The sequence below is a fragment of the Myotis brandtii genome, unplaced genomic scaffold, assembly GCF_000412655.1.
Source record: "Myotis brandtii unplaced genomic scaffold, ASM41265v1 scaffold5666, whole genome shotgun sequence".
NCBI lineage: Eukaryota > Metazoa > Chordata > Mammalia > Chiroptera > Vespertilionidae > Myotis > Myotis brandtii.
In genome coordinates, this window is record NW_005370114.1 from 16246 (window position 1) to 43376 (window position 27131).

General features: G+C 41.7%; 1 protein-coding gene across 1 annotated transcript in view; it reads left to right on the plus strand.

Annotated features, from left to right (window-relative positions):
• LOC102242012 (probable guanine nucleotide exchange factor MCF2L2) overlaps nt 1-27131 on the plus strand; it is a gene marked incomplete at its 3' end in the record, with an annotated part of 49003 nt that overhangs the window by 15439 nt on the left and 6433 nt on the right. Inside the window, exons 2-3 of the mRNA XM_014549715.1 lie at nt 15404-15487; nt 22355-22469. Coding sequence (XP_014405201.1) covers nt 15404-15487; nt 22355-22469 — 199 coding nt within the window. The remainder of the gene's footprint in view (nt 1-15403; nt 15488-22354; nt 22470-27131) is intronic.

A 27131-nucleotide genomic window follows, 5' to 3' on the forward strand; every position in this document is an offset into this window, starting at 1 on the left:
ACTGGGGATGTGCCTGCAACCAAGGTACATGCCCTTGACCGGAATCGAACCTGGGACCCTTGAGTCCGCAGGCCGATGCTCTATCCACTGAGCCAAATCGGTTACGGCTTGCTTTCTTTTTTTAAAAACTTCGCGTATTTTGAATTTCCTTACCTGTTAGTACATATAGATCTATCAGATTATATTTAATGGTTACCTAGTATTTTATTGTATGGCTGTATCATAATTTATTTAACCGATCCCCTATTAATGAACATTTGCACTAGAAGAATACTGTAAAAAAAATCATAGTAGCCAATTACTTTGAACTTGTGTTAATATTTCTGTATATTAAATTTCTAGGCATGAAATTTCTTGGCTAAAGATTGCATATTTAACATTTTGACAGATATTTCCAAATCAACTGTCTTAAAAAGTTCCTGTTGATACTTTTACTTTTAGAGAATCTGCTTAAACTCTTGCCAATTCTATATGCTATTTACCTTTAAAATAACTGCTAATCCATCAGGCAGAAAAGATCTCATTCTGTTTTAATTTACATTTCTGTGAGGTTAAACATCTTACACATATATATTCCTTGACTGTTATTTCTTGTGAGTTGTCTGTTCTTTTTCTATGCCTATTGTTTTAGTTTCCTAGGGCTGCTGTAACAAATGACCACAAACTTGATGGCTTAGATTACAGGGGTGGGGAATGTCCAGGCAGCAGGCCGTATAAGGCCCGCAAAATCATTTGGTCTGGCCCTGCCAAGGCATTAGGAGTGAGTTAATTAAATGTTTACATGGCACTCACCATATACCAGGAATTTTTAAAAACTTCTCTAGCTATATTAACTCAATTTTTACAATAACCAATGTTGTAATGTACCCCGAGAATCACAGAAGGACGCCTCAAGAAGTAAAAAAAATTGGGTCTAGAGCCCTCTGACCTTGGGATAACTGTGCTGTCCTTCCCAGGTAAAGGAAAATGTGCTTTCTAAGACCAGTATGACCACAACCCATGGAATATTCACATTACAATCAATAAGGCATTTAATCGAATGGGATGATTTATATAATTTCAGAAAATAAAATAACCTGTCCATTGTTAAACAAAGCAAATAGGTACATAAGCCAAACAGCAGGGTTAAAGTTAAACTATAATTTCTACCTGAGATGATTGCTACCATACTTCACCATACTAGGTGGATATATTATAATTTGCCCTATTTTCAGATCAGGAAATTAAGGCACAGGGAAGTTAAGCAACTTGCTTGAGGTAACTCTGCTGTAAATGGAAGAGCCAGGATTTGAACCTAGGCATTGTGGCACCAGAGGTCATGCTCTTAATGACTGCACTTGATGTTCTGTTATGGCAAACAGATTGACCCAATTCCATGTGTTAAGTAATCTCCCCGGGCCCCACTTGAAATGCCACTGTTTATCATATACTGCATCCCAACATATAATCTCTGTCCTGCTCCTGGGTCTTTCTAAACTTACAAGTTCTATCAAAATTACTTCGAAATATAAGAGAAAGAGGTAAGATGATGTCAGTGGGGCATCTGTGAACAGAATTTCAAAGCAAAACACCAATGCATGACAATAACATGGGTGTTTGAGAAAAATCTGTTGTATCCTTGGGATCATGGCTCAAATAACTGAATGATAAATTTAATTGGCTTCTATTTGAATTGAATCTATTTTATTCAAACTGCTTCCACATGTTATTTTAAATTAAATTGGGTAATGCACGTAAAGCTTACAGCACAGCACCTAGTAGGTAGTAAGGGCTCAATAAATGGTATATTAATCCTCACAGCAGCCCTCTAAAGAAATACTATTAATTATTATCCATTCCCATTTCATAGAGGAAGAACCTGAAGGTGGAGGGGCTGGTCAATGGCAGAGCTGGGTTGAAGTACGGTTATTTTCATAGTACCTGAATGAACGAATTAACGAGAGAGGAAGGAAGGAATGTTAGGTCAAAGTCTCCAGGGCTTTTTTTCTTCTGCTTCTTTTTTTAATCCTCACCCGAGGATATTTTTTCCATTGATTTCTAGAGAGAGTGGAAAGGGGGGGGGGACATTGCCTCCCACACACGCGCCCCTACCAGGCCTGGGGAACCTGCACATGCCCTTGACCGGATTCAAAACCCTAATCCTTTGGGTTTGTGGGCTAATGCTCTAACCACTGAGCCAAATCAGCCAGGCCTCCAGGGCCTTTTTTAATTTTTTTATTGTTTTATTGCTTAAAGTACTAGAGAGAGTGGAAAGGGGGGGGGGACATTGCCTCCCACACACGCGCCCCTACCAGGCCTGGGGAACCTGCACATGCCCTTGACCGGATTCAAAACCCTAATCCTTTGGGTTTGTGGGCTAATGCTCTAACCACTGAGCCAAATCAGCCAGGCCTCCAGGGCCTTTTTTAATTTTTTTATTGTTTTATTGCTTAAAGTATTACAAAGAGTATTACATATGTCCCCCCCACCCCCGCCCTTGACAATCCCCTGGCCTCCCCTACCCCCCACAAGATGGAGGGCGTAGCCCTTACCCTGGGGCAAGATGGAGGGCCTAGCCCTCGCCCTTTCAATGTCCATTGGTTATGCTTATATGCATGCATACAAGTCCTTCGGTTGATCTCTTACCCCACCCCCTGCCCCCCAACCCTCCCCGTCCAGGGCCTTTTTTTAAAAAACAAAAATAAAATTGATATCCATCATATTGCTAAAATGTTTAAAATGCTGATTAATTTATGTTAAGATTTTTTTTCTATAAGGTGCTTTAAAAAGAAATGAAACTCTTCGGAAAATGCCCTGTTCAATGATCATTAGTCATGTTGATATAGTAGGCAGTTAGACAGAATAGGAACGATAGGCCAGGTACAGAAGGTCACCAGGGCGGAAAGCCCCGGGTGCCTAGCTAGGGGAAAAACTGGGAAAACAAGTATTGTAGGCTGGGCCCTCACCCCCAGGGTAACTTTCCCACCCCTACCATGTCACTAGTCATGCGGTGTAGATCCCCTTAAAGGAGGAACAAGGGGGCCGGGCACATCCACTCCCTTAAGCATTAAGCCCTCAGGGAAATAAGGTTCTGACCCACATCAAGTAATCTTAGGGACAAAGCCTTGGGTGTGCTGATCACAGGGTCAGAGTTTTGGTCAAACTAGAGATAACATCTAGGTCTCAGTTGTGTTTTAGCTCCAGACCCAGAAAAGTAGCAAAACCAGATGAAGCTACACCATGGCTGACATCAGGACCAGCTGCAATTGTTATCATTGTAATTAACTAGTTATTAATAGTAGGAAAGGAGCCAAAGGGTGGCCAGACAATATATGCATGGCCATCTGGGCAGCTTCACACTCCCCTGGGAAACACTGGTCCATTCCCTGCAAATCACTGGGGGAAAGGACCAGACAAAAGGGAAGATGGGTGCTTGCATAGTAAAGGTGGATGACATAGGGAAGGAGCCTGTCAGTCTAACCTGGAACAGAGGTCATTGACTGTAGGGAAGCACAGGACTTGGTTGGAAAGTCTGTATAAGGAGGAATCTCTGAAAGGTTGGGGGCCTCTGGGGGGGACCTTGCCGAAGGCGGCAGCTCCTACCTTGACTTTTCCAAATAAGTCCAAGCCCCCGGGTGTTTTACTGGAATCTCTATGTTTAGTCTTCAAACCTGACCTGGTAGAAGCACGTGCTTTCTCAAGGATACTTACCCTGCTGATTGTATCTAGGGGTTCATTTTAATTCAAGCTGTTGTTACAATAAAAGCCTAAGGAGGCAGGCAATCCAGGCTGCTTTGCTCCTAAAGTAAAACAACCCCTTAGGCTTCTCTTTCACAGAAACGTGTGTCAGAGTAATCTATTCATCTGTTGCTCAGGGTCTGCTGGTCAGCCCTGGAATTGGCCAGAGTAAGTGGGGCCACTGTAAGCAACCAAAATCTTAGAAGGTTAAAATCCCCAGACAAAGGAATTATCTCGCCCTTGTTCCTCTGGTTTTGCTCCTGTTTCCTGCATTTGCCCATGTTCCGAGAAGCCCCACACAATGGACGGATGCAGACCCCACACACAATGGGCTGATGGACTATAGCTAGGAACAGAAACTAAGCTATCCTGATGCTAGACTGCACTGTGCTCCAACATGGAATAGAAACTCCGGGCAACAGCTTTAATCCTAGCTCTGCTGAAAGCAAAACAGGACTTCTTCCTTGGCAGGATGGAGGGGAATGGGACCTCGGAAACTCAGGGGTTTAATTCCACAGAAATAAAGCTTTCTACAATACCTTATTCTTCTGTGCCAGTCTCAGAAAATTCCTTTTCTCATGACATCACAAGAAGCCCTCTTCTTCTCACAACTGGTGGGGATGCGGAGGGCTCCCCACTGATAACACAATCACTAATGACCCTACCCTAGGGCTGACCAATCAGTAGCGACCATGACCCTGAAAGACACACCTGGAAAGCTGATGAACATTCTATTGAGATCCTCCCCTGAGGCCTTCCCTAAAATCCTCACCTTTAAAAACCCTCAACATGAAGGATCCAGAACCCTGCCTCTCTCTTTCTCTCTCTCTCTCTTGGATGTCCACGCCTTTCCTGTCCCTTTCTTCTCTCAAGGTGCGTACCTTTGATTTCTTTCTCCTAAGCTCTAAGGCAGTGGTTCTCAACCTTGGCTGCACATTAGAATCACCTGGGAATCTTTTTTTAAAATCCTGATTTCTGGGCCTCATCCTCCGGAAATTCTGTTTCTTTGTTATGGGTTGGGGCCACCCACCAAGAAACAGAATTTCTGGAGGATGGGGCCAGGAAATCAGGATTTTAAAAATATTCCCAGGTGATTCTAATGTGCAGCCAAGGTTGAGAACCACTGCTCTAAGGGCTCTTCTTTTTCCTCTGTAACTTACTTCCTGAGTCCATGCAGCCCTACTGGCTCACTTCTTCCTCTCTCGCTTTCCAAATAAACTTTCACTTGTATTTCAGTTCTTGGCTCTGAATTCTTTCCTAGCCAGACTCAAGGACTGAGGTCTAACTCTGCCAGAAACATCTGGTGCTGTTTCCCCATTAACAATGTCAAGTCTTCTCATCTCTTCATGTTCTACCCAAGACACTGCTTCCGGTTGATAGACTTGATTGAATCCAGGGCTGGAAGTGGGCTAAGCATGAGATAATATAGGCTTTAAGGGGCCCACACTGAGATAGGGCTTGAGGTGTGCTGGGTGGACAGGTAAGCAGGTGCTCGAGCCAGGGTTAATTTGTTTCCCAGGGAGCAGACTCCAAAAATAACACAGAAGAAAATGTTTGACCAAAAGTTACGCCATCTAGGCCTCAGTTTCAAGAATACCTTGGATACATGTGCTTGATTATTTTTATTGAATAATAATAGAAGCAGACTTGGACCACCCAAATAAAACCCTTTTTTCCCCTCTTGAGCTGCATTTTCATATGCAACAGGAAAGGGTCAAGAATAGCCTGAGACCTTGGAGTCCATGTGTTGGCTTCTCTGTAGAGCAGCCTCAGGAGGGTATGTTGGAAAGGCCCCTTGCCCAAGCCTCTCTAGGGAATCAGAATCTGCATTTAAAACCCAGGTAACTTAAATATTCATTATCATTTAAGGAGCACTGCTGGCGGGGGGGGGGGGGGGGGGGGGGGGGGAATTGATAAAAATGCTGGTGGGGGCACTTTGAAATCTAGTGCTAAAACGTGAGGGCTTTATGGAAAGGAGGAATTTGGTATTTTCACAGAATTTCTTAATTTCCCTCAGGGCATTTGTTGATTGCCTTTTATTTAGAATAGCCCAGGCACCAGAGCTGGTTGCACCTCTTCAATAGTTCTGAAGGGCTACAGGAGAATGTTGCTAACGAAACTCTTTGCATAGAAATTTCCACCTCTGTATGCTTGTCTTACACAAGGGTACAAAGTGAAATGTCAGTAGAAATTATGAACCTTTAAATGTGTCAACTTTTTCTGTAATGGAAAAAAAAAAAGGAGAAAAGGGACTTGGATAAGTATTCAAAAACAGAAATGCTTATACCTAGTAATGTTCCATCAGTTCTCAAAGCAGTTTTAAACAGGCATTTTCAGAGCCTGGGGCAAGAGTACAATGGAGGCCCGCATGCCACAGTTCAATAAAATACATTCTAGCTTCTTACCTTGACAAACATACCCTCATAATGTTGTAGTGGTGGGAAGGGCACCAGGTGTCTGACCGGTGGGGTCAGACCAAACCTGGGCTCAGCAACCTCGTCGGTACTTGGGTTCTGGCTGGGAAAGAATTCAGAGCCAAAGCCCAAACTGTAAGAGAACAGTTATTTGGTAAATCACAGAGGTAGAAGCAATTGCTAGAAGAAATGGGCTTAGGAAACAAGTTATAGAGGTAAAGGAAGGGCCCTTGGAGCTTGGGAGTGAGGAAGCTAATGGTAAAGGTGCCAGGGGTAGGGAGGGGAGTAGGAAGGGAAAGAGAAAAGCACCGGTGTGCTCCCAGGAGGGAGAGCACACTGGGTCCTCTGTCCTAAGTATTTTAAGGGTGGGCATTTTAGGGGAGCTCTCAGAGGAAGATCTCAATAGAATATTCAGCAGTTTTCCTGGTGAGTCCTTTGGGGGTTGTGGTCTCCACTGATTGGCCGGCACCATCATTATTCAGTGCAGCTGATCCTGAGGCTGGTTTTGTTGCTTTCTGGGCCTGGAGCTGACATACATCTTGAGGCATAGATGTTATCTCTAGGGAAGAAAGGTCAGGAGGTCCAAACTGCATGACCAGTGATTTACTAAGGATTAAAACATCATCCTGGGGGTGAGGTCCTACCCTACAATTGATTGTCCATTGCTAGGCACCTGGGGCTTTCTGCCCTACTGGCCTTCTGTACCTGGCCCATCATCTGTGCTCTACTTATGTCTGTCCAATTGCCTACAACAATAAGAACAAAATTAAAATATGTTTAAAGATATGGTTTATATATGACTAAAAATCAGAAAAGCAAAGATGACTAAATTGAATGATTGTGTGTCTGAGTGTCATGTTGATTAGCTAGTGAAATTTGGATTAGCAATAACGATATGCATAATCTGTCATTAATTAATCCATAACGTATTTTTTTGCCTTCATCTCAGCAAAAGCACTATATTGTTAACACTGAGATTTTCACATAATTTGAGCTCTATTGAGAGCAGTGATCTGAAGTAAATGTGATCTAAGTAAAATGTAATTGTGTTCAAGGAGTTCAAAATTTGAATGTTTGCATAACGAATTGAAAGGGAAAAAAGAATGTTGATGCTTGGAAGTACTGGGCATGATCTTTCATTAGATAAGAATCTAAACACTAATGCCACATGAGAGGATGAATTCAACAAATTAATTCATTTGTCTTTTCTCTTACCTAAGCTCTCCCACTGCCCAAATCCTCGCCGCTCACATCCTCCCAGCATTCTGAAGCAGTGTCTATCCCTGATAACAGCAGTGGCACGGCTCGAAAACCTTCGTAGCGTTTGGATACAGTCACCTTTTCTTTTGACGATATAGACCAAGAGATGTGAAGTATTTCCCTGAGGACCAGTGCTGTTAAGACAGTAGATGTTTAGAGCTACTGTGTGCCGTGCCAGCACTGAGGTCTGGATTATGAGTGACAGAGGCACCCATGTGGTCTTTAACTCATCTCTTCATGGGAGGGAGGGTTGTGATATGTGGAGCTCTCAAAAATGTGGGGCCTGGAGCAGGGGTCACAAGGAAACTTTCTGGGTTGATGGAAATGTTCCATATCTTGATCTGTGTGATGGTTACATCCGTGTAAATATTTCTTAAAATTTACCAAACTATACACTTAAGATCTGTTCATTGTACTGCATGTAAATTATACTTCAATAAAGTCCTATTAACATTAAAAAATAAAGGCTATTAGTATGCTTTTGTCTAGGAGAACTAAAAGGGGGTAACCACTGTATGATTCCATCATTCTAACACTATTTCATGTATTGTTTTTCATATGCATGCATGCATGTACATAAATACACCACATGCTTTCTTCTTTTTTAAATGTAGCTGCAATCCCACCACACGTATGATTTTTATATCCTTGATATTATACTTTAAATCTTTCTCTGTAGACAGAGTGCTCATAATTATTCAGTGGTCCTTGACTAATGATGGTTTGACCTGATGATTTCTTTACTTTAAGATAGTCATGCCCTAATCGGTTTGGCTCAGTGGATAGAGCATCAGCCTGCGGACTCAAGGGTCCCAGGTTCGATTCCGGTCAAGGGCATGTACCTTGGTTGCAGGCACATCCCCAGTAGGGTGTGTGCAGGAGGCAGCTGATCGATGTTTCTCTCTCATCAATGTTTCTAACTCTCTATCCCTCTCCCTGCCTCTCTGTAAAAAAAAAATCAATAAAAAATATATTTTAAGATAGTCATTTTATGAAGGCAGCATTATCCGGATACCAAAACTAGATAAAGACATTACAAAAAAAGAAAATTACAGGGCAATATCCTTGATGAACGTAGATGCAAAAATTCTCAGCAACATATTAGCAAACTTGATTCAATAATACATTAAAAAGTTTAGACACCATGACCAGGATGATTCATCCCAGGGATGCAAATATGGTTCAACATTCATAAATCAATCAATGCAATATATCACATTAACAAAATAAAGGATAAAAATTGTATGATCATCATCAAAACCAATAGATGCAGAAAAGCATTTGACAAAATTCAATATCCCTTTATGATAAAAACTGTCAACAAAATGGGTATAGAAGAAACATATCTTAACATAGTAAAGGCTGTATATGACAAAGGCCATATATAATATAAAGGCCATACTCAATGGTGAAAAGCTGAAAGCCTTTCCTCCAAGATTAGGAATAAGATAAAGATACTCACTATTACCACTTCTATTCAATATAATACTGGAAGCCCTAGCCACAGTTATCAGGTAAGACAAAGAAATAAAAAACATCCAAACTGGGAAGGAAGAAGCAAAACTCTCATTATTTGCAAATGACATGATACCAACTATAGAAAACCCTAAAGACACCAAAAAACTATTAGAACTAACAAATGACTTCAGTAATGTTGCAGGATACAGAATCAGTATACAGAAATCTGTTTCATATACCAATGACAGACGATCAGAAAAATCAAGAAAACAATCCCATTTCAATTGTATCAAAAAGTATAAAATACCTATGAATAAATTTAATCAAAGATGTGAAAGACCTCTAGTCTGAATATTATAAAACATTGAAAATATAAATAAATGGAAGGATATACCTTGCTCATGGATTGAAAGGATTAATATTGTTAAAACTTCCTTACTACCTTAAGTAATATGCAGATTTAATACAGTCCCTATTAAAATACCAATGGCATTTTTCTCAGAATTAAAACAACTGAATCCTAAAATTTATTTGAAATCACAAAAGACCCTAAGTAAACAAAGAAATTTTGAGAAAACAAAGTGGAAGATACCATGCTCCCAGATGTCAAACTCTACTACAAAGCTACAATAATCAAAACACTATGACACTGGCATAAAAACAGATATATCTGTTATGCCCAGATTTCAAGATCCCCAAGGACCACCAGGGAGCCGAGTCCAATGCAAGAACAAAGAGCCTTTATTCAAGCTCGAGCTCGGTCTCTCCCCCCCCACCAACGTAGCGGCAGAATGCAAGAGAGCCCTGAGTCTCAAGAGAACAAAGATTTTATAGGGCTTGGGGTAGGGAGGTGGGGGCATACTTGGACCACTGAGTTGGCCGATTCTAATTGGTTGGGTGAGGGCTAGGGGCTAGTGATGCAAAGGCAGGGTGTGGCTAAGGTCTGGTTACACAAAGACAGGGGGTGGTCAGCATACTTTTGGCCTTAGGTTAGTTCCCCTTGCATTCCCATTGGCTGATTTAAGGGCGGGCTAGGTAACTGACACATTCTGTGGTGTTTTCTTGGAAGAGGGGTTAGGGACACAGCTATACAAGATGGAGGATGCAGTATAAAATGGAGTCAGTCCCATTCTGTCCTTTCAATATCAATCAATGGAATAGAATAGAGAGCCCAGAAATAAACTCTTGCTTATTTGGTCAAGTAATACATGACAAAGGAGCAAGGGTATACAAAGGGGTAAAGTCAGTCTCTTTAATAAGTAGTGCTGGCAAAACTGGACAGATGCATGCAAAAAATAAAAATTGACCACTTTATTGCACCATATACAAAAATAAACTCAAAATAGATTAATGACTTAGATGTTAGACCTGAAACCATAAAACTCCTAGAGGAAAAAATATACAGTAAACTCTTTGACATTGCTCTTAGCAATATCTACACTAATAAAAGAGAAACATGCAAATTGGTGTCACTCTGCTATGCCCACCAGCCAATCAGAGCAACTATGCAAATTAACCCAACAAAGATGGTGGTTAATTTGCATACACAGGCATGGAGCGAAGATTGAAGACTGAAGACTGAAGAGGCTTCACTCGAGTCCGCCATGGAAATGTAGAGGACAATCTTGTATCCCGCAGACCAAAGGGCCCAACCGCCTCCCTGCGGGAGTGAAGACTGAAGACTGAAGAGGCTTGGCTTCTCTGCTGCGGCCGGACCAAAGGCCTGGGTCCTGGGTGCTGGAGGAAAACCGGTGCTGGCAGCCAGGGGAAGGAAGGCCTATTGCGCGAATCTTTGTGCAATGGGCTTCTAATATATATATACACACATACATATACATACATATACATATATATGTATATGTATATCCTCAAGGAAGGGGAACAAAGGAAAAATAAACAAATAGGACAATATCAAACTAAAAAGCTTTTACACAGCAAATGAAACTATCAAAAAAATGAAAAGACAACCTACTGAATGAGAGAAGATATTCATGAATGATACATCCAATAAGAGGTTAATATCCAAACATATAAAATGCTTATATAAGTTTACACCAAAAAAAACACCCCAATCCAATAAAAATACGGGCAGAGGACCTGAATAGACATTTCTTCAAAGAGGGAGTACAGATGACCAACAGACATATGTAAAGACGCTCAATATCACTAACATCAGGGAAATGCACATCAAAAACACAATGAGATAACATCTCACACTTGTCATAATTGTTATCAATAAATCAACAAATAACTAGGGCTGGAAAGGATGTGTAGAAAAGGGGACACTCATGCATTGTTGGTGGGAATGTAAATTAGTGCAGACACTATGGGAAACAGATGGAGATGACTCAAAAAATTAAGAATAGAGCTGTCACATGATCCAGTAATTCCATTTCTGGATATTTATCCAAAGAAAACAGAAACACTAATTTGAAAAGATATGAACTCCTATGTTTATTGCAGCATTACTAGTAATAGCCAGGGTACGGAAACAACCTAGATGTCTACCAACAGATGAATGGATAAAGAAGATATGATATATATATACAATGGACTATTACTTAGCAACTAGTGGCCCGGTGCACGAATTCATGAACATTGAAAGGAAATTAATTTGAAGAAATATCTTACTATCGCTATTTGCCCTTTCTCTATAATGGAAGTGTCAATGTAATTCACAATTGCCAATGACAGATTGAAACACATGCGTGTGATTGGTGCCAGCGAGAGCTTTATATGTATCGCACATGCACGAGTCAATTTAGTCTTTTATATATATAGAATAAACTTGCTTAATTAGACCTGCTTTCTTTTTTAGCTAAACTTTTTCCAGCCCAGTGAAGCACTCCAACTTGTCTTTCAGGTAATTGTCAGCAACACAGCAGTAAATATCAACACGAAGCAGATTATTATTGTAGATCACGCAGGAAGAACAAAGGGTAAAACATTTAACTGTAGCAGTGTTTGACTATATTCTGTGCAGTGAGAAAACCTGAAGTCATTTTCAAGGTCCACCATTTCTTACTTCTTTCCAGTTGGGTCAAGTTTCTAAGCTTTCTAAATCTCCATTTTCTGGCTAATGAAAAGAAAATAGGATTCCACCGAATCTCCTATCTACCTACTCCAGGAACTTCTGTGAGGATCAAATGAGATGAGGCACAGGAAAACGCTGAACAGACATTTGGCTAAAGTGTAAAATGTTTCAACTTGTGTTCTTGGGCTGAAGAAACTGCAAGGAGGCTAGTCGCTAGGGAGAGGAAGCTGGGCGTTGCTATGTGACATCATTACCTGGAGCCCAGAGTGACCGTTTCCAGGCTGGGCTGGGCTGTGGGCCACATTTTGCACCATGGGATCTTGGCAGCATTGGCTGCGATTTGGTGGGGTGTCGCTCTGGGGTGGTGATGGGGCCTGTGTCCCACTTGGGGGAAGCTGAGTGTTGGTTTGTTGGCGTCAGGTCCGTGGTGGCAGCCAGTGCACATCATGGCAGCTCCTGCATTGAGCGTCTGCTCCCTGGTGGTTAGTGCCCATTATAGCGACCAGTCGGATGGTCAGACACTTAGCAAATTAGCCTTTCATATATATAGATAAAAAAGAATAAAACCTTGCTATTCATGACAGCATGAATAGACCTAGAGCAGTGGTTCTCAACCTTCTGGCCCTTTAAATACAGTTCCTCATGTTGTGACCCAACCATAAAATTATTTTCGTTGTTACTTCATAACTGTAATGTTGCTACTGTTATGAATCGTAATGTAAATATCTGATATGCAGGATGGTCTTAGGCGACCCCTGTGAAAGGGTCGTTCGACCGCCAAAGGGGTCGCGACCCACAGGTTGAGAACCGCTGACCTAGAGGGTATTATGTGAAGTGAAGTAAGTCAGACAGAGAAAGATAAATATCTATGAACTCACTTATATGTGGAATCTAAAATAAAACCCCAAATAAATAAACCAAACAAAACAGAAACAGAGTCACAGACATAGAAAACAAGTTAATAGTTACCAAAGGGGAAGGGACAGAAAAAAATGAGATGGGCATGTACAGGATAGGGGATATAGTCAATAATATGGCAATAATCTTTTAAACAATCATAGATGGTTACTAGATTTAGCATAGTGATCACTTTGTTAGGTATATTAACCCTATATAATAAAAGGCTAACATGCAAATTGTCTCCTCTGGAGTTTGACCAGGAGACCGGGAGTTCAATCGCTTGCTATGATGTGCGCTGACCACCAAGGGGTGGTGCAGAACATGGCGAGTGACCAGTGGCAGCAGAGGGGCACTGAGGGCGCGAGAAAAGGAGGAGGTGGGGAGGCTGGGAGGCGGGGAACCTGATGGGCCCTGATCGCCAGCCAGGCCCAGGGACCCTACCCGTGCACGAATTTTGTGCACCGGGCCTCTAGTGTTGAATAACTATCTTGTATACCTGAAACTAATATAATAATGTATGTTAACTATATTTCAATGAAAATAAAATAATTAAAAAACAAAATGGGGCAAGTGATGGTTGGCTTACTCAGTTCTGTTGTCTCCTTCACATCTTACTTCTTTAAAGAGTTTAATATAAAGCACACCTTAAATATTGAGGTGTAACAATAATAAATTGCATCTATCATCTTAGTTTTCTCTGGAATAATTGCCTCTTAAATATGTTCCCTCATGTATGAAAAAATAATAATCTATCTCTATTTTTGAGTAGACTACTGGGTGATTGTTTCCTGTAGCTAAAAACTCTTTAGCTACATAAGCCCTGTGTGTGCTTAAATTCTTTATGTGGTTGTAATACTTTAATTGTGTTTGAAACACATGAGAGAATTGTATAATGAACCCCCATGGACCCATCAGCCCGCTTCAGTGATTATCCATATTTTGTCAATCTGCTTTCTTCTCTCCTGCTCCCTGCACATTTTTGGCAGAGAGGAATGCTGGAGTACTTTTAAGCAGGTCTCAGACTTCATATACTTTCTCTGTTAAATACTTTACTTTGTGTATCTAACAGAGAAGGCCCTTCCTTTGTTTAAAATATAGCAGCAATGTCATTGCACCCACAGAATTAATAGTAATGTAGGAGTTCCTTGAATTTTTGGTGAATTCAGAGTAGAAAGAGTATTGGGCTGAAGGAACTCTGGCCTGAGTTTACCCCCTTTCCTCCAGGAAAAAAAAAAGATGTAGAATTCATTGAGGAAGGGGCTTTGGATTTAAACTGGCACTTGTCCAATCCCTTATTTGACTTTCAGAAAGCAATTATGGGAAAGACGTGTCCAGAGCAATGCTGAATACCTACTGTGTACACCTCCATATGCATCATCTCCTTCAACCTACACACCAAAGCTGAGAAGTAGAAACCATGGCTCTAGGAGGAGCTTCCCAGATATAACCTCTGATTGGTCAAAATTAGAATATCACAGCATTACCCTGACTGCAGATGAATTAATAGGAGATTCCTATTTAGTGTTAGTGCACAGGCTACTTGGTTCGTGCCTTAATCTAACCAAATGTTTAACTGTTGTAGAAATAATAACCAGTTCATTCTTTGAGATTCCCTGGGAAACAGTTAAATGAGGATAATAATATCTCAGGCAGAGAGAGCATGAAAATGGCTTTTGCTTCCCAGCCCAGGCTAAGGGATTTCGCTTAATCTTCCCCTCTATCTACTCCCCCTTTCCCTAATGGATAGAATGCATATTATAGGGCTAGAGGACATTTGTAGGTTTGAATTTTTGTCTTGGAAACCTATAACCTTTTATTCAGTAAGGATCATATTTAAATAGCAAAATAAAGAAGTGCCTCCTTAAACATGCTTGGCCATGGGAAGAGGCCCCTTGAAGTATTCCAGAAAGAAAAAATGGAGGCAAATATGAGGGAGGCAAAAAGAAGGAAGGAAGGGAGGGAGAGAGGGAAGGAGGGAAAAAAGATCAAAGAACCTTCATAAATCTAGACTGATTTTATGACCCAGCTTGAGATGAACTCTGGTAACTTAAGTTGTGTTCAAAATATCCTTCTGGCCCTAACCGGTTTGGCTTAGTGGGTAGAGTGTCGGCCTGTGGACTGAAGGGTCCCAGGTTTGATTCTGATCAAGGGCATGTACCTTGGTTGCGAGCTCGATCCCCAGTAGGGGTCATGTAGGAGGTGGCTCCCTTCCTCTCTGTATAATCAATAAAATATATTTTTAAAAAATATCCTTCTGCAGACCCAAAGGAGTAAGCAGACACCTAAGTACCTCCCTTAGTAATGAATGAGACCATCCTAGCAGGTTAACTGGGAAGCTACTGAAGCTTAAACTTCAGGGCCCAATCCTTACACTGATCCCTCCCAAAACCTTGGGAGAAGCTCTAGAAAGGGCGTCCTGTGCTCACTGTATCAGCTTCAAACCACTCAAAACCCAGACCCATTCATGCATCTCAGGAATAGAGTTTTCAGAATCATGTGTTCATAACCAACTCTTGATTCTTGATAAGTCCCACATTTCCCTAGTAGTAGAGCTTTTTCCCTTTTAATTTCTCTTTGTAATTTGCAAGGATTTAACCTAATTTGTATTTCATTTATGCAGATGAAATTATGCAGCAGGAAATCAGGCCCTTGTTGGCAGTGGATATAATTGAACAACTTCACAGACAATTTGCCATTCTTTCAGGTAAGGGGCTAATTCATGTGTATTTCCAGGTTTTGTTGGTGGTTCTGCTCAGAGGGCCCAGCCTCTTGAATCTTAGTGAACATTATATTTGAGTCTCAGTCATCTCTTAAGCCTCACCCAGAATAGAATGAATGGGGGACCATCCAGCTGCATTATTTGATGTTTCTCAAGGGAGTACATTTCTTCGAATTTGTAAAAGAACAGAGCTGAAAAGATTTTGAGGAAGAAAAAGAAATAATTACTGATATCAGCTGCCACCATGATGTTCTGCTAAGATCCAACCTTAAGAGAGTCTTGGTTTTAAGGTTTCATTAATATTGCTGAGGTTGTTCTTTGAGAGATTTGTCTTGTATCTTTAGCTCTTAGGACCTAAGTTTAATATGTTGTTGTTGTTACTTTATTAAGCATTTGATGAGGAATAGAGAGAGGCTAGTATTGATAAAAGGCTAGAAGTTTTCTGAGCCTGGGCACAGCCCTGAAAAGTTGTCATTACTAGATTATTATTCTTTCTTATTCACTTAGCGAAGGGTGATATGACATTAATTACTGAAACTGGAAGTACATACCAAACCCTAAAATATAGTTAGACCAAACGTGGAAGCATGGGGTAGTGAGATTAGATGTTCTTAACACATATCCCAGAGGAATAAGGTAACAAGTCACTATCCTTATCTTTGAAAAAAAAATATATATATATATATTTTATTGATTTCAGAGAGGAAGGGAGAGGAAGAGAGTGATAGAAACATCAATGATGAGAGAGAATCATTGATTGGCTGCCTCCTGCATGCCCCCCACTGGGGATGGAGCCCACAGCCTGGGCATGTGCCCTGACTGGGAATTGAACCGTGACCTTCTGGTTCATAGGTTGACACTCAACCACTGAGCCACACCAGTCGGGCACTACCCTTATCTTTTATAGCTCATCTGAAAAAAGCAACAAAGCCATCTTAGTTATGTTGTAGAGAGAATATGTAGTTAGTGTGGATTTTACTCTACAACACAGGATGTAAAAAAAGTCACATTTCTTTCTTTTCCTAAATTATATTTAATCTGCTCTAAACTCCTTATTCTACTGAGTTTAAGGGAAATTTAAACTTTGTTTTTCAGGTATGTCTCCCACCCCAGAGTAGTATCCTAGGTGGGGACCTCTTATACATTCCAGAATACCTGGTGAATTCTCTGGTCTGTCCTTGACATTGGTCACTGCTCACATAGTCACTGGAAGCTCCATAAGTGCAGGACGATCATGTTTCTTATTTCTGCCTGCATTGCCAGTGCTTAGAACAGAGACTGAAACATATCAAAATTATCCAAGTCCTCCTGGTCTGTCCTGTGAAGCAGGACTGTCTGATTGTCGAATCCCTACTCTAGGCACTGCAGTCCTGGCCCTGGAGGGAGTGCCCAACCACCTTCCTGAGGGAGCCCTCTCATCGCCTCCCACAAGGAGCCTAGGATTGTGCAGCACCAAAGGCAGGATGGGAAGTGTCTCTGGGTTTCTGGCAACTGCTGCCATGGCCCTGCACCACAGAAGGCCCCTCGGCCACCGGTGTGCATCAAGGTCTGGAATGGATGATGGGGTGGGGCAGGGTGGATTCCTACAGCTTTACACCCAAACTCTAAAGCCTCAGTATATGAGTATATAATTACACAATGGCTCATCTGGGGAAGGAGTCCAGAGAATGATTAACTTATACGTTTAATGATCCAAAGTGATCTCTTTTGAGTATTATTGAGGCATTTCTTTCTTTTATTTCTTAGAGGCAGAATAGGAGAAACAAACTGGTACCCAACATCCCTAAATAGGGATTTAGATTCTGCTACTGACTAGCTGTATCACCTTAGGCAATTGGAAGGTGAGGGAAAGGGGTGAAGGTGGCTAAAAGGTACAAACTTTGTTATAGGTTCTGGAGATGCAATGTACAGCATGATGACTAATTAACAATACTGTACTGTATGTTTGAAAATTGCTAAGAGGGTAGATCTTAAAATCTCACCACAAGGAAAGAAGTTGTAACTGTGTGAGGTTATGGATGTAAACTAAACTTTTTGTGGTGATCATTTTGTAATATATACATATATCAAATTATTATGTTGTACACCTTACACTAATACAGTGCTGTCAATGATAGTTTAATAAAACTGGAAAAAATATAAAAAAACTTTGTGATTATATGGAAAGCAGAGTTAGAGTCTAAGATCAGATCACTATAAATGGATTTTTCACTTACATTGAGATTCTAGGAAAACATTCAGAAATCACATAGGGTGTGGGACAATTCTTGATTATGTAGGACAGATCATTTAGTATCCTAGGCCCCGAGATTTTCAAAGTGCCTCCCAGAGAGTGGGGCGGCCATTTTTTCCAGTTAAAATCTTCTTTTGGGAAAGAGAAAGGGAAAATAGATACTTGAAGGCAAAGAGCAGTAACTGCCTCCATGTCTCTCCCATTGTTGATCTTCACTGTCTTTCTATAGGATTTCCCAGCATTCCAAATTCTCTTCTGTATGATGAAGTTTTCGTGCCATTTAACGAACAGGTAAAATTTATACTAGGATGAGTGCCGTTTATTTTATTTAAGTAACCGTTTTACTCAGTTACAAGGTGTTTGGTTTTCACTTTCTTCCTTTGGTATTTCCACGTTTCCTCACCAGGTGGCACTGAATGCTTTGTTGTGGGCTGTCCATGCTGTAGGGAGGCTCAGCTTTGTTTCTTTAGTGCAGTGGTTCTCAACCTTCCTAATGCTGTGACCCTTTAGTACAGTTCCTCATGTTGCGGTGACCCCCAATTTCATTGTTACAAATTGAACATAATTAAAGCATAGTGATTAACCACAAAAACAATATGTAATTATATATGTGTTTTCTGATGGTCTTAGGCAACCCCTGTGAAAGGGTCGTTCGACCCCCAAAGGGGTCGTCGCGTCCCACAGGTTGAGAACCACTGCTTTAGTGCTTCTGTCTGTTAAGATGAATAATATTCAACAGCAGGAGGTGTCCTCAGTTGACCTGGGGAGGTGGTGGTGAGCCTCTCTTCTCTGGTGTTCAGTGTTGCTGTTAACCAATATACAAGAAAACTCCACCTACCTTTCTCCATTTAGGTGTGAATAGCTTTAATTCATAATTAACGATAAAAAGTGAAGTCATTACACCACTTAATGACTTCACTTTTTGGTCCCCTGGAATGTTTTAGCCATTCTTTTGGCAAATATTGGTTATACAGTTCATACAGTGTTATAATGCATCTAAATGTAGCCTTACGAGAAATGCAGATTCTCTTAACTTTGGTTTCTCTAGAACCTCCTTTGATTGTGAAACTGCAAAGAGGAAGAATGTTAGGTGAAAGCTGGTACTACCCTGATCTAAATTGTTTTCAGTCACCATAAAGAGGTAGCTCCCTCTCCTGGTCAAAGCTTGATATTTTGTGTAAACTTTCAAAGAAGCATACAGGATTGATAAAGAGGGACTTCCCGGAGAAGAATGACTAGCCACCCAGACAAATCTCACACGTTTCACTCCTTAGTGATGTATCTCCGACAGCGCAAGACTCACTCACAGAAATAAAACTCACAAGAGACTTGTGTAACCACATTGCTGACTTTCTCTTTCTGTGATACAAATAGTCATGTTTGCTCAATAGCGCATTCTCTCCCTTGAAGCAGATTTAAATGGAATGTTAGAGTGTAAGCAAAAGATGCTTATCAGGCGTGGACTCGGAGCAGCAGGTGGGTTCATGTAATGGTGGAGCCATCATGTAGACTGCCCCTCCTTCGTTTCTCTTAGTCTCTCGATTTCTATAATTTCTTCATTGATCCCACACCCACGTTAATCACACAATCCTCACTAACCACACCCTGCACTGATACCTGTTTCTTAGACATGTGAAATTCAAGCAATTGTTTTATTTAAGTAACCATTTTAACTCAACAGAAACAGAACACAGATTGGCGATTGCCAGAGGTGGGGTTGGGAGGTGAGGGAAAGGGGTGAAGGTGGCTAAAAGGTACAAACTTTTGTACCTTTTGTACGTTGGTAGCAGTTGGCTATGCTTGGGAGCCATTATTCCTCTTAATGTGGTTCCCCTGCAGGGGCTTAGCCTGGAAGGCACTCACAGTGCTTCTGCTCACCCCCGTGGCTGGGGCACAGGTTTCCCATTGTCTCCGTTCTCAGTTCCTTCGTATCTCAGTAATTTTTTGTTTGTTTGTTAGAACAACTAACTCAGCAAAATAAAATTCCCATTTATTGTTGGACAACATTGTTTCACACATACATCAAACAGGCTAACAAAAGACCAAAAAACAGCAACTTCATAAACAAAACAATAAAAAAAGGGAAAAAATGAAACCTTTTTATCTTTGGCCTTTTTAACCATCTCCTACAAAGCAACTACTTATAGTACAGCTAAGTACATGCACAAAAAGTTACCGGAATGGTCAGAATAAGATTGTTTTTTGTTGTTGTTTTTCCTTTTTTTTACAAGGTTATTTTTTTCCTCCTCTGAGATTATAATGAACATAGTGACACCACAAGTAAAGTCAAAAGTAGGACAGAGAATGCTCCAAAGGCTGGTTTGGTCATCCCAAGATCATTAAAAATGGCCGATCCCTGCCAATAGGTACAAAAATATAAAATGTAAATAAAAAATGCAAACAAACTTTCCTTTATAAAATAATTTTAAGAAAAAAAGCAGCCCTGACCGGTTTGGCTCAGTGGATAGAGTGTCAGCCTGTGGATTGAAGGGCCCCAGGTTCGATTCCAGTCAAGGGCATGTACCTTGGTTGTGGGCACATCTCCAGTGGGGGGTGTGCAGGAGGCAGCTGATCGATGTTTCTGACTCTCTATGCCTCTCCCTTCCTGTCTGTAAAAAATCAATAAAATATGTTAAAAAAAAGACAAGAAAAGAAAAAAAGCAGGGCCTTGGAAGTTTTTGGTTCTTTTCTCCTCCCCTATTGCAAATTCACGTTGTGGTTTTGGTTGGGTGGTAGTGAGTGCGTGCCATCTGAAGGTGGCAGTGCCCCAGGTAGGTGAAGTCTCTCCGAAGGTGACCACCTTTGGGTTCTGAGACAGGAAGTGGAGGGTGAATATATCACGAAGGCCTTTTTTTAAATGTTTGACTTTTCCTCTTTTGCTGTCTAGACATCCTCATCGGTCTTCTGCTTCTTGGTGTCAACATCGTCATCCTCAGCTGCCCGTTTGCCTGTGGCAGCCTCAGCCTCCTCATCTTCATGTCCATCCTCTTCCTCACCATCACCTTCCTCTTCCTCCTCCTCCCCTCCTTCTTCCTCTTCTTCGTCTACCTCATTGTCAGCCTCCTGCTCCCCATGTTCCTCAATAGCGTTCCCATTCGCAGGTGCATCTCTTCCATTCTCTGCCTCCTCACAACGTCCTTCTTCTCCTTTAAGTCCTTGGTGGTGATCTCAGAGCTGGTGTCCTCAGCCGTGTCTGACATGTGGGACACGACGGTGATCCGATGTAGCGGATTTTTTTTTTTTTTAAAGCGAGAGATGGAGGACTCTGGCAAAGAGCCAGGCAGCCACAGGAACAATGCAAAGATGGCTTTTCAGAGCAGCCGGTCTCAGGAATTTTTTACAGCCCTTTTTGTCCAAAACCAATACCGAGCAGTTAAAACAACTTAAGTCTACACATTTTAACAACTTAGTAGCTGTCTTATAAATAATACTAAGAATTTCATTCTTATAAATATTTATAAATAATATTATAAATGTCTAACAAATATTTATAAATAATACTAAGAATTTCATTCTTTGGTAGCTACAGTGCTCTTCAACCTTGGAATCAAACTAGACATCACCAGCCTCCCTTCCTGTTCTTCACTCACTTTCATCCTGCACTTGCTTTTATCCCAGCAGCCACCCAAACCCACCTTCACAAAGATACAATGCTAGTCAAAAGAATTTAGTGTGATTTAATGTTGAAACTGTGAACTATCTCAAGCTAATACCATGCAGAGCAGGTGACAGATGCCAACTATTGCTTTTCCCCTAAAAATTTAAACTATTCATGGTGCCTCTTTGAGTTCACTGTGGTTCCCTGGGTGCCTGACACAGGAACCATGAAGCTAGAATTTAGTCATGTGGCTACATCTAGCTGCTAGGAGATGGGGAAATATAATCTATTTGATTTAACCTGGTGGCCTCTGCTCCAGTGAGCTAAATATTTAAATGTTAATTGTACATTTTTATTCTCACAGGGATGTCTTATACCCCTGTTTATAAATTATCAAAGTGCCGGCAGCTTATTGTGCCTCCATTGACAGTAATAACCATGATGCTCACTATTTAGTGAGTACCTATATGCAGCAAGCACTCTGCTAAGGTGCTTTCCTTATGTTTTCACTTAATTCTCACAACACCTTTTGAGGTAGGTGCAAGTATTACATATATATATCCTACTTAGGTTAAGTGTCTTGCCTAAAATCACATAGAAATTAAGTGGCAAAGCAGGATTTCAACCAGGTTACTGATTTTAGAGTTAACTCTCCTAATTACCATTTTAACTTTTTAATTTAGTGACTACAAAAATGAACAGAAGCATTATGTATTTGTGGCGTTCTTTACTATTCTACCCATGTTAAATAATTAAGTCGGTATTACCTTTTATACAGTATCTATCTTCAAAGGATTCAAAAATCAAATTCTCACAATACCACTGAGCAAGCATGAAGGAGGAGAGACTTGTTTAAAATAGTTCAGTGTCCGCCTTCCCACATTCTACTCTGAAGTAACATAGATAGAAAAGGGGAAGCCAATACTCATCTCCTGCCTTGATATTAGTCACAGACTTTTATCTGCAGAGGCGTGACATGAAAACGTTGTGCTAACATCTTGACCACCCACTTTTGTTGCAGGAGGCCGAGGGAAAGATGGCGCCCCCATCATCACTTTCCCAGAGTTTGTGGGCTTCAAACACATCTCAGATGAGGACTTTCTGAATGTCATGACCTACCTGACTAGCATCCCCAGGTGAGCTGGACACAGTGTTCTGTTGCCTTCTTAGTCACTGGCTTTATTCCACATTCCCCATGTGGCAGGGCTGGGTTGAGATGGAATCTTCCATGAACACAGCTCACACTGGTAGAGTGTACCATTTCTCTTATCCATCAGTCACAGACAAGGGATGTGGAATGAGAGTAGAAAACAATGATAAGTGAGTATCAGTTCTGTTCATACAGTGCACGTAAGAGGTACTTAATAAACATTGCTGAGTGAATGAAATATTGATGGAACAACCCTGGCTGGAGTGCCTCCATTGGTTGACCATCGTCCCATGCACCAAGAGGTTGCTGGTTCGATTCCCAGTCAGGGCATATGCCCAGGTTGCGGGCTTGATCCCCAGTAGAGTAGGGGGCATGCAGGAGGTAGCCGATAGATGATTCTCTCTCATCAGTGTTTTTCTCCCTTTCTCCCTCTCCTTTTTCTCTCTCTCAACTCAATAAAAACATATTAAAAAAAAGGTATTGATGAACCACTGAAGCTGTCTTTGTTCCTTCAGGTTCATTGCTCTAGATCAGTGGTTCTCAACCTTCCTAATTCCACGACCCTTTAATACAGTTCCTCATGTTGTGGTGACCCCCAACCATAAAATTATTTTTGTTGCTACTTCATAACTGTAACTTTGCTATTGTTATGAATCTTAATGTAAATATCTGATATGCAGGATATATTTTCATTGTTACAAATTGAACATAATTAAAGCATAGTGATTAATCACAAAAACAATATGTAATTACATATGTGTTTTCCGATGGTCTTAGGCGACCCCTGTGAAAGGGTCGTTTGACCCCCAAAGGGGTCGAGACCCACAGGTTGAGAACTGCTGCTCTAGATTAAGTTGATTCTGGCTTCCTGGGGCCTGTTATCTGGGATACATGGCCATTGCTCAAAGAGCTCAAGCCATGTTAGGAGTTATTTCATTTATCTCCACTAAATAAGGTATTTAGGGGCAAATTTTATAATTGTCATTGTCAGATGGAGAAACAGAGGCATGCAGCAAGGAAATGGAAAGGCCAGCAATAAAAACTGTGTTATAGCGGAGATGTTTGGGGGCATCTGCTACTTCCACCCTCTGCAACCCACATCACACTTTTTTTTTTTTGGCTTAAGTAGCAGAAATTTATTATCTCATTGTTCTGGAAGCTACAAGTCCAAAATCAAGGTGTTGGTGAGGTTGGTTCCTTCTGAGGCTGTGAGAGCAGAATCTGTCCCGGGCCTGTCTCCTGGGCTTGCAGGTGGCTTCCACTTCTGTCTCCTCACTTTGCCATCCCTCTTTGTGTGTCCTTGTGTCCAAATCCCCCCTTTTTATAAGGACACCAATCTTACTGGATTAGGGCCCACCCTAATGACTTCATGTTAACTGGATGAGCACTGTAAAGACCCTATCTCCAAATAAGGTCACATTTTGAGGCACTGGCGGAAACACAACTTAGTCCACAAAAGGAACATAGCAGGTCTCACATCTTTATGCCAAGTGAGTTAATATGCCTCTAAGGGATAGAGTGTGGGACAGAGTTCATATTGCTAACAATCATTTTACAGGCAGAGATAGAGTTGGGAATTCTTAGATAGTGCTGTGTCTCTTCCCCAGAAGAGCAGACTGGCCCCACTCTCCGTGGGTTTGCATGGCTTATGATATAATCTCTTACTTAACTGCTGTGTGGTTTGGAATTTAGACAACAGTGCTCTCTCTCTCTCCCCCTCCCTCCCTCTCTCTCTCTCCCGCCCTCCTACCCTCCCTTTCTGTGTGTGTGTGTGTGTGTGTGTGTGTGTGTGTGTGTGTGTGTGTGCGCGTTATTGCACTTGCTTTCCATCTGCTGCCTGAGATTTAGAGGTCAGTGCCAGCCTAGTGATTGAAAGGCCACCAGAGATTAGGAAGTTGCTTAGTTTGCTTTAACCAAATCGACTCCAAAGACTATTTTTGTTTTTTTACCCTTCTTACTTTTTGAGAGGAGGCTATGGGTTTATTTTTAATGCACTTCTTCAAAGTTCATTACTTAAATTCTATTTCACCATTTCTCTCCCTTTCCTCCTCCCATCCCCACATATGGTGTCCATTAGGACACGGCTTGGCTGGTGCTGTTCTCTCTGTAGGAATGCCTTTCCCATCCTTCTAGGACTGGCTTAACTCCTACTCATTCGTCAAACCTCAGTCTGATGTCATTTCTTCAAGGAAACCGTCCCTGACCCCAACCCTGCTCACCCAGACGTTTTATTTCCACAGAACCCAAAGCTTACCCCTTGTAAACACCATAGTAGATGGAAATGATTTCTACCTCTCCCATTAGACTGTGAACTACTCAAGATGGGGGGAGTGGGCAATGTTTCTTTTTTTCTTTTCTTTTTTTAATCTGTAGCCCTAGCATAGTGCCCAGCACATAGTAGGTTCTCAAGAAGTAATGTTGGTCAAATTTCCAGTATGATATGATTCATTTCAATCTAAAACTATTTTTATGGGGCGAGAAGGTGGACACTGACAGAGAAAGAAGAACCCCATTTCCTCACTCCTGCATTGACCGCCAGGGTTATAGGGAGTTGAACTTGGTCTCCCTCCTTGGCTCAGTTGCATCCAAAACAATCACCCATCAGCTTAGTACTTTCTCCTTCTGTGGGGAGCAGTAAAGAAGAGAGCAGGGAGGTGGGCAGCAGGTACACATGGCCCTCAATTATATTTATTTCAATCTCACTGTCTAATTTTACGGAATCCCTGGATGTAGTCATGTGCTAAATGAAGCGGGTGACTCTCATTTTGTACTTGCAGCTCTTTGGAGTCACACGGAGGACTGTACATTGGATGCCAACTGAACCAGGGTAGAGAGAAGCATCGAGGGGTAGAAAGCCTTATCTCACAGATGTAGACGATAAGACAAAACAAGGGGCTACTTTTTGGCCCTGATTTCTTTGTTCTGCTCTATGTTCCTTATATAATTGCTAGTAAACTTGGGAGTATTTTTCTTTCCTGGAATGCTGTTTGTCTCTTAAGAGTGCCCACTTGACCAGTCATTCCCCTTTCCTCTTCCTAGCATTTGCTCAGACTGTCTCGCTGCCTCACCCTTTGGTTTCAACATAAAACAGAGACAAGGGGGAAAGCCTGAAAGGGGAATTTGACCTTATTGTCCAGTTTCCATTTCAGGTTCCTATTTATCAAAATTCATAATTTCTTCAGTGTGACAGTGGTTACCAGGCATCAGAGCCCTGCCCAGTTGCAAAATCTTTATGGGCAGTTGGCAGAGGGTTCATGACACAGAACCAGGAAGAACTGGTACAGTCAAAGAAGAGAAGGACAAGATGCGCAGGACAAGGAACAGTGTTCAGATATTACTTAGATCTAGTGCTTTCCTCTTCTCTATCTTATTCATTTCTCCCTTTATCTTTAATATCTTCTTTCTTGCACTTTCTTTCAGTTTGCTTAATTTTTGTCATTTTTTTTGAGTTGAAAATTATATTTTCATTTTTATTTTATTGATATAAATGTTTAAGGTTATGAATTTTCTCTGATCTCTGCCTGTATGTAATTGTTTGGAGAGCTATGTTATAGTATGTGTTTGTTTGTTTGCTTAATTACTAATTTTTTGGAGGAATTTTCATTATCTAAAATGTTTTTATAAAATAGACTTTTTTTGAGCAGTTTTAAGTTCACAGCAAAATTGAGTGGAAAGTTCAGAAATTTCCCATCTATTCCTTATCTCCCAAGGCAAACCTCCCTCACCATTAACATCCATTCCAGAGTGGTACATTGTTACAACTGATGTACCTACATCGACACACAAAGTCTATAGTTTATATTGGTGTTCACTCTTGATATTGTACACTAGAGGCCTGGTGCACGAATTCATGCACGGATGGGGTCCAGCTGGCCTGCCCTGATTGGGGCCCATTGGGCTAGGGCAGGGGATGGGGGGGCCGCGGGCGGTTGGTGGGCTGGCCTCGCCCCCTGGTTGAACTCCTGGTCGAGGGAACAATTTGCATATTAGCCTTTTATTTATAGGACTAGAGGCCCTGTGCATGAAAATTCATGCACTGGAGGGAGGGTCCCTCAGCTTGGCCTGCCCCCTCTCACAGTCCAGGAGCCCTCAGGGGCTGGAGACGACCCGGCGATCAGGGGAAGGTGATGCCCCCATCACACCTCTGCTGCTGCCACTGCCAGCAGCGTAAGCTTTGGCCAGCCCTGGTTACCTGAGTCTTGGGTGACCCTGGGTGGCTGGGGAGCCGCAGCACAAGCCTTGGCCGGCCCTGGTTACCTGAGCCTCGGGAGGCCCTGGGTGGCTGGGGGGCTGAGGGAACTGGGGGGCTCCAGAGACAGGCGTGCCTGCCACCCCGGCGGGGCTGAGGGAACTGGGCGCCACCATCTTGTAGCCGAGGGTGCCGTCATCTTTGAGGGTGGGGCAGTCAATTAGCATATTCCCTCCTTATTGGCTGTGGGCACCATCATCTATGTGACGGTGTGAGGGTCAATTAGCATATTCCCTTTTTATTAGGACACTATGAGTTTGGACAAAAGTAAATGACATGTATATACCATTATAATATATACAGAATAGTTTCACTGCCCTAAACATTCTCTGTGCTCTGCCTGTTCATCCCTCCCACCTCCCCAACCTTTGGCAACCACTGATCCTTTTGCTGTCTTCA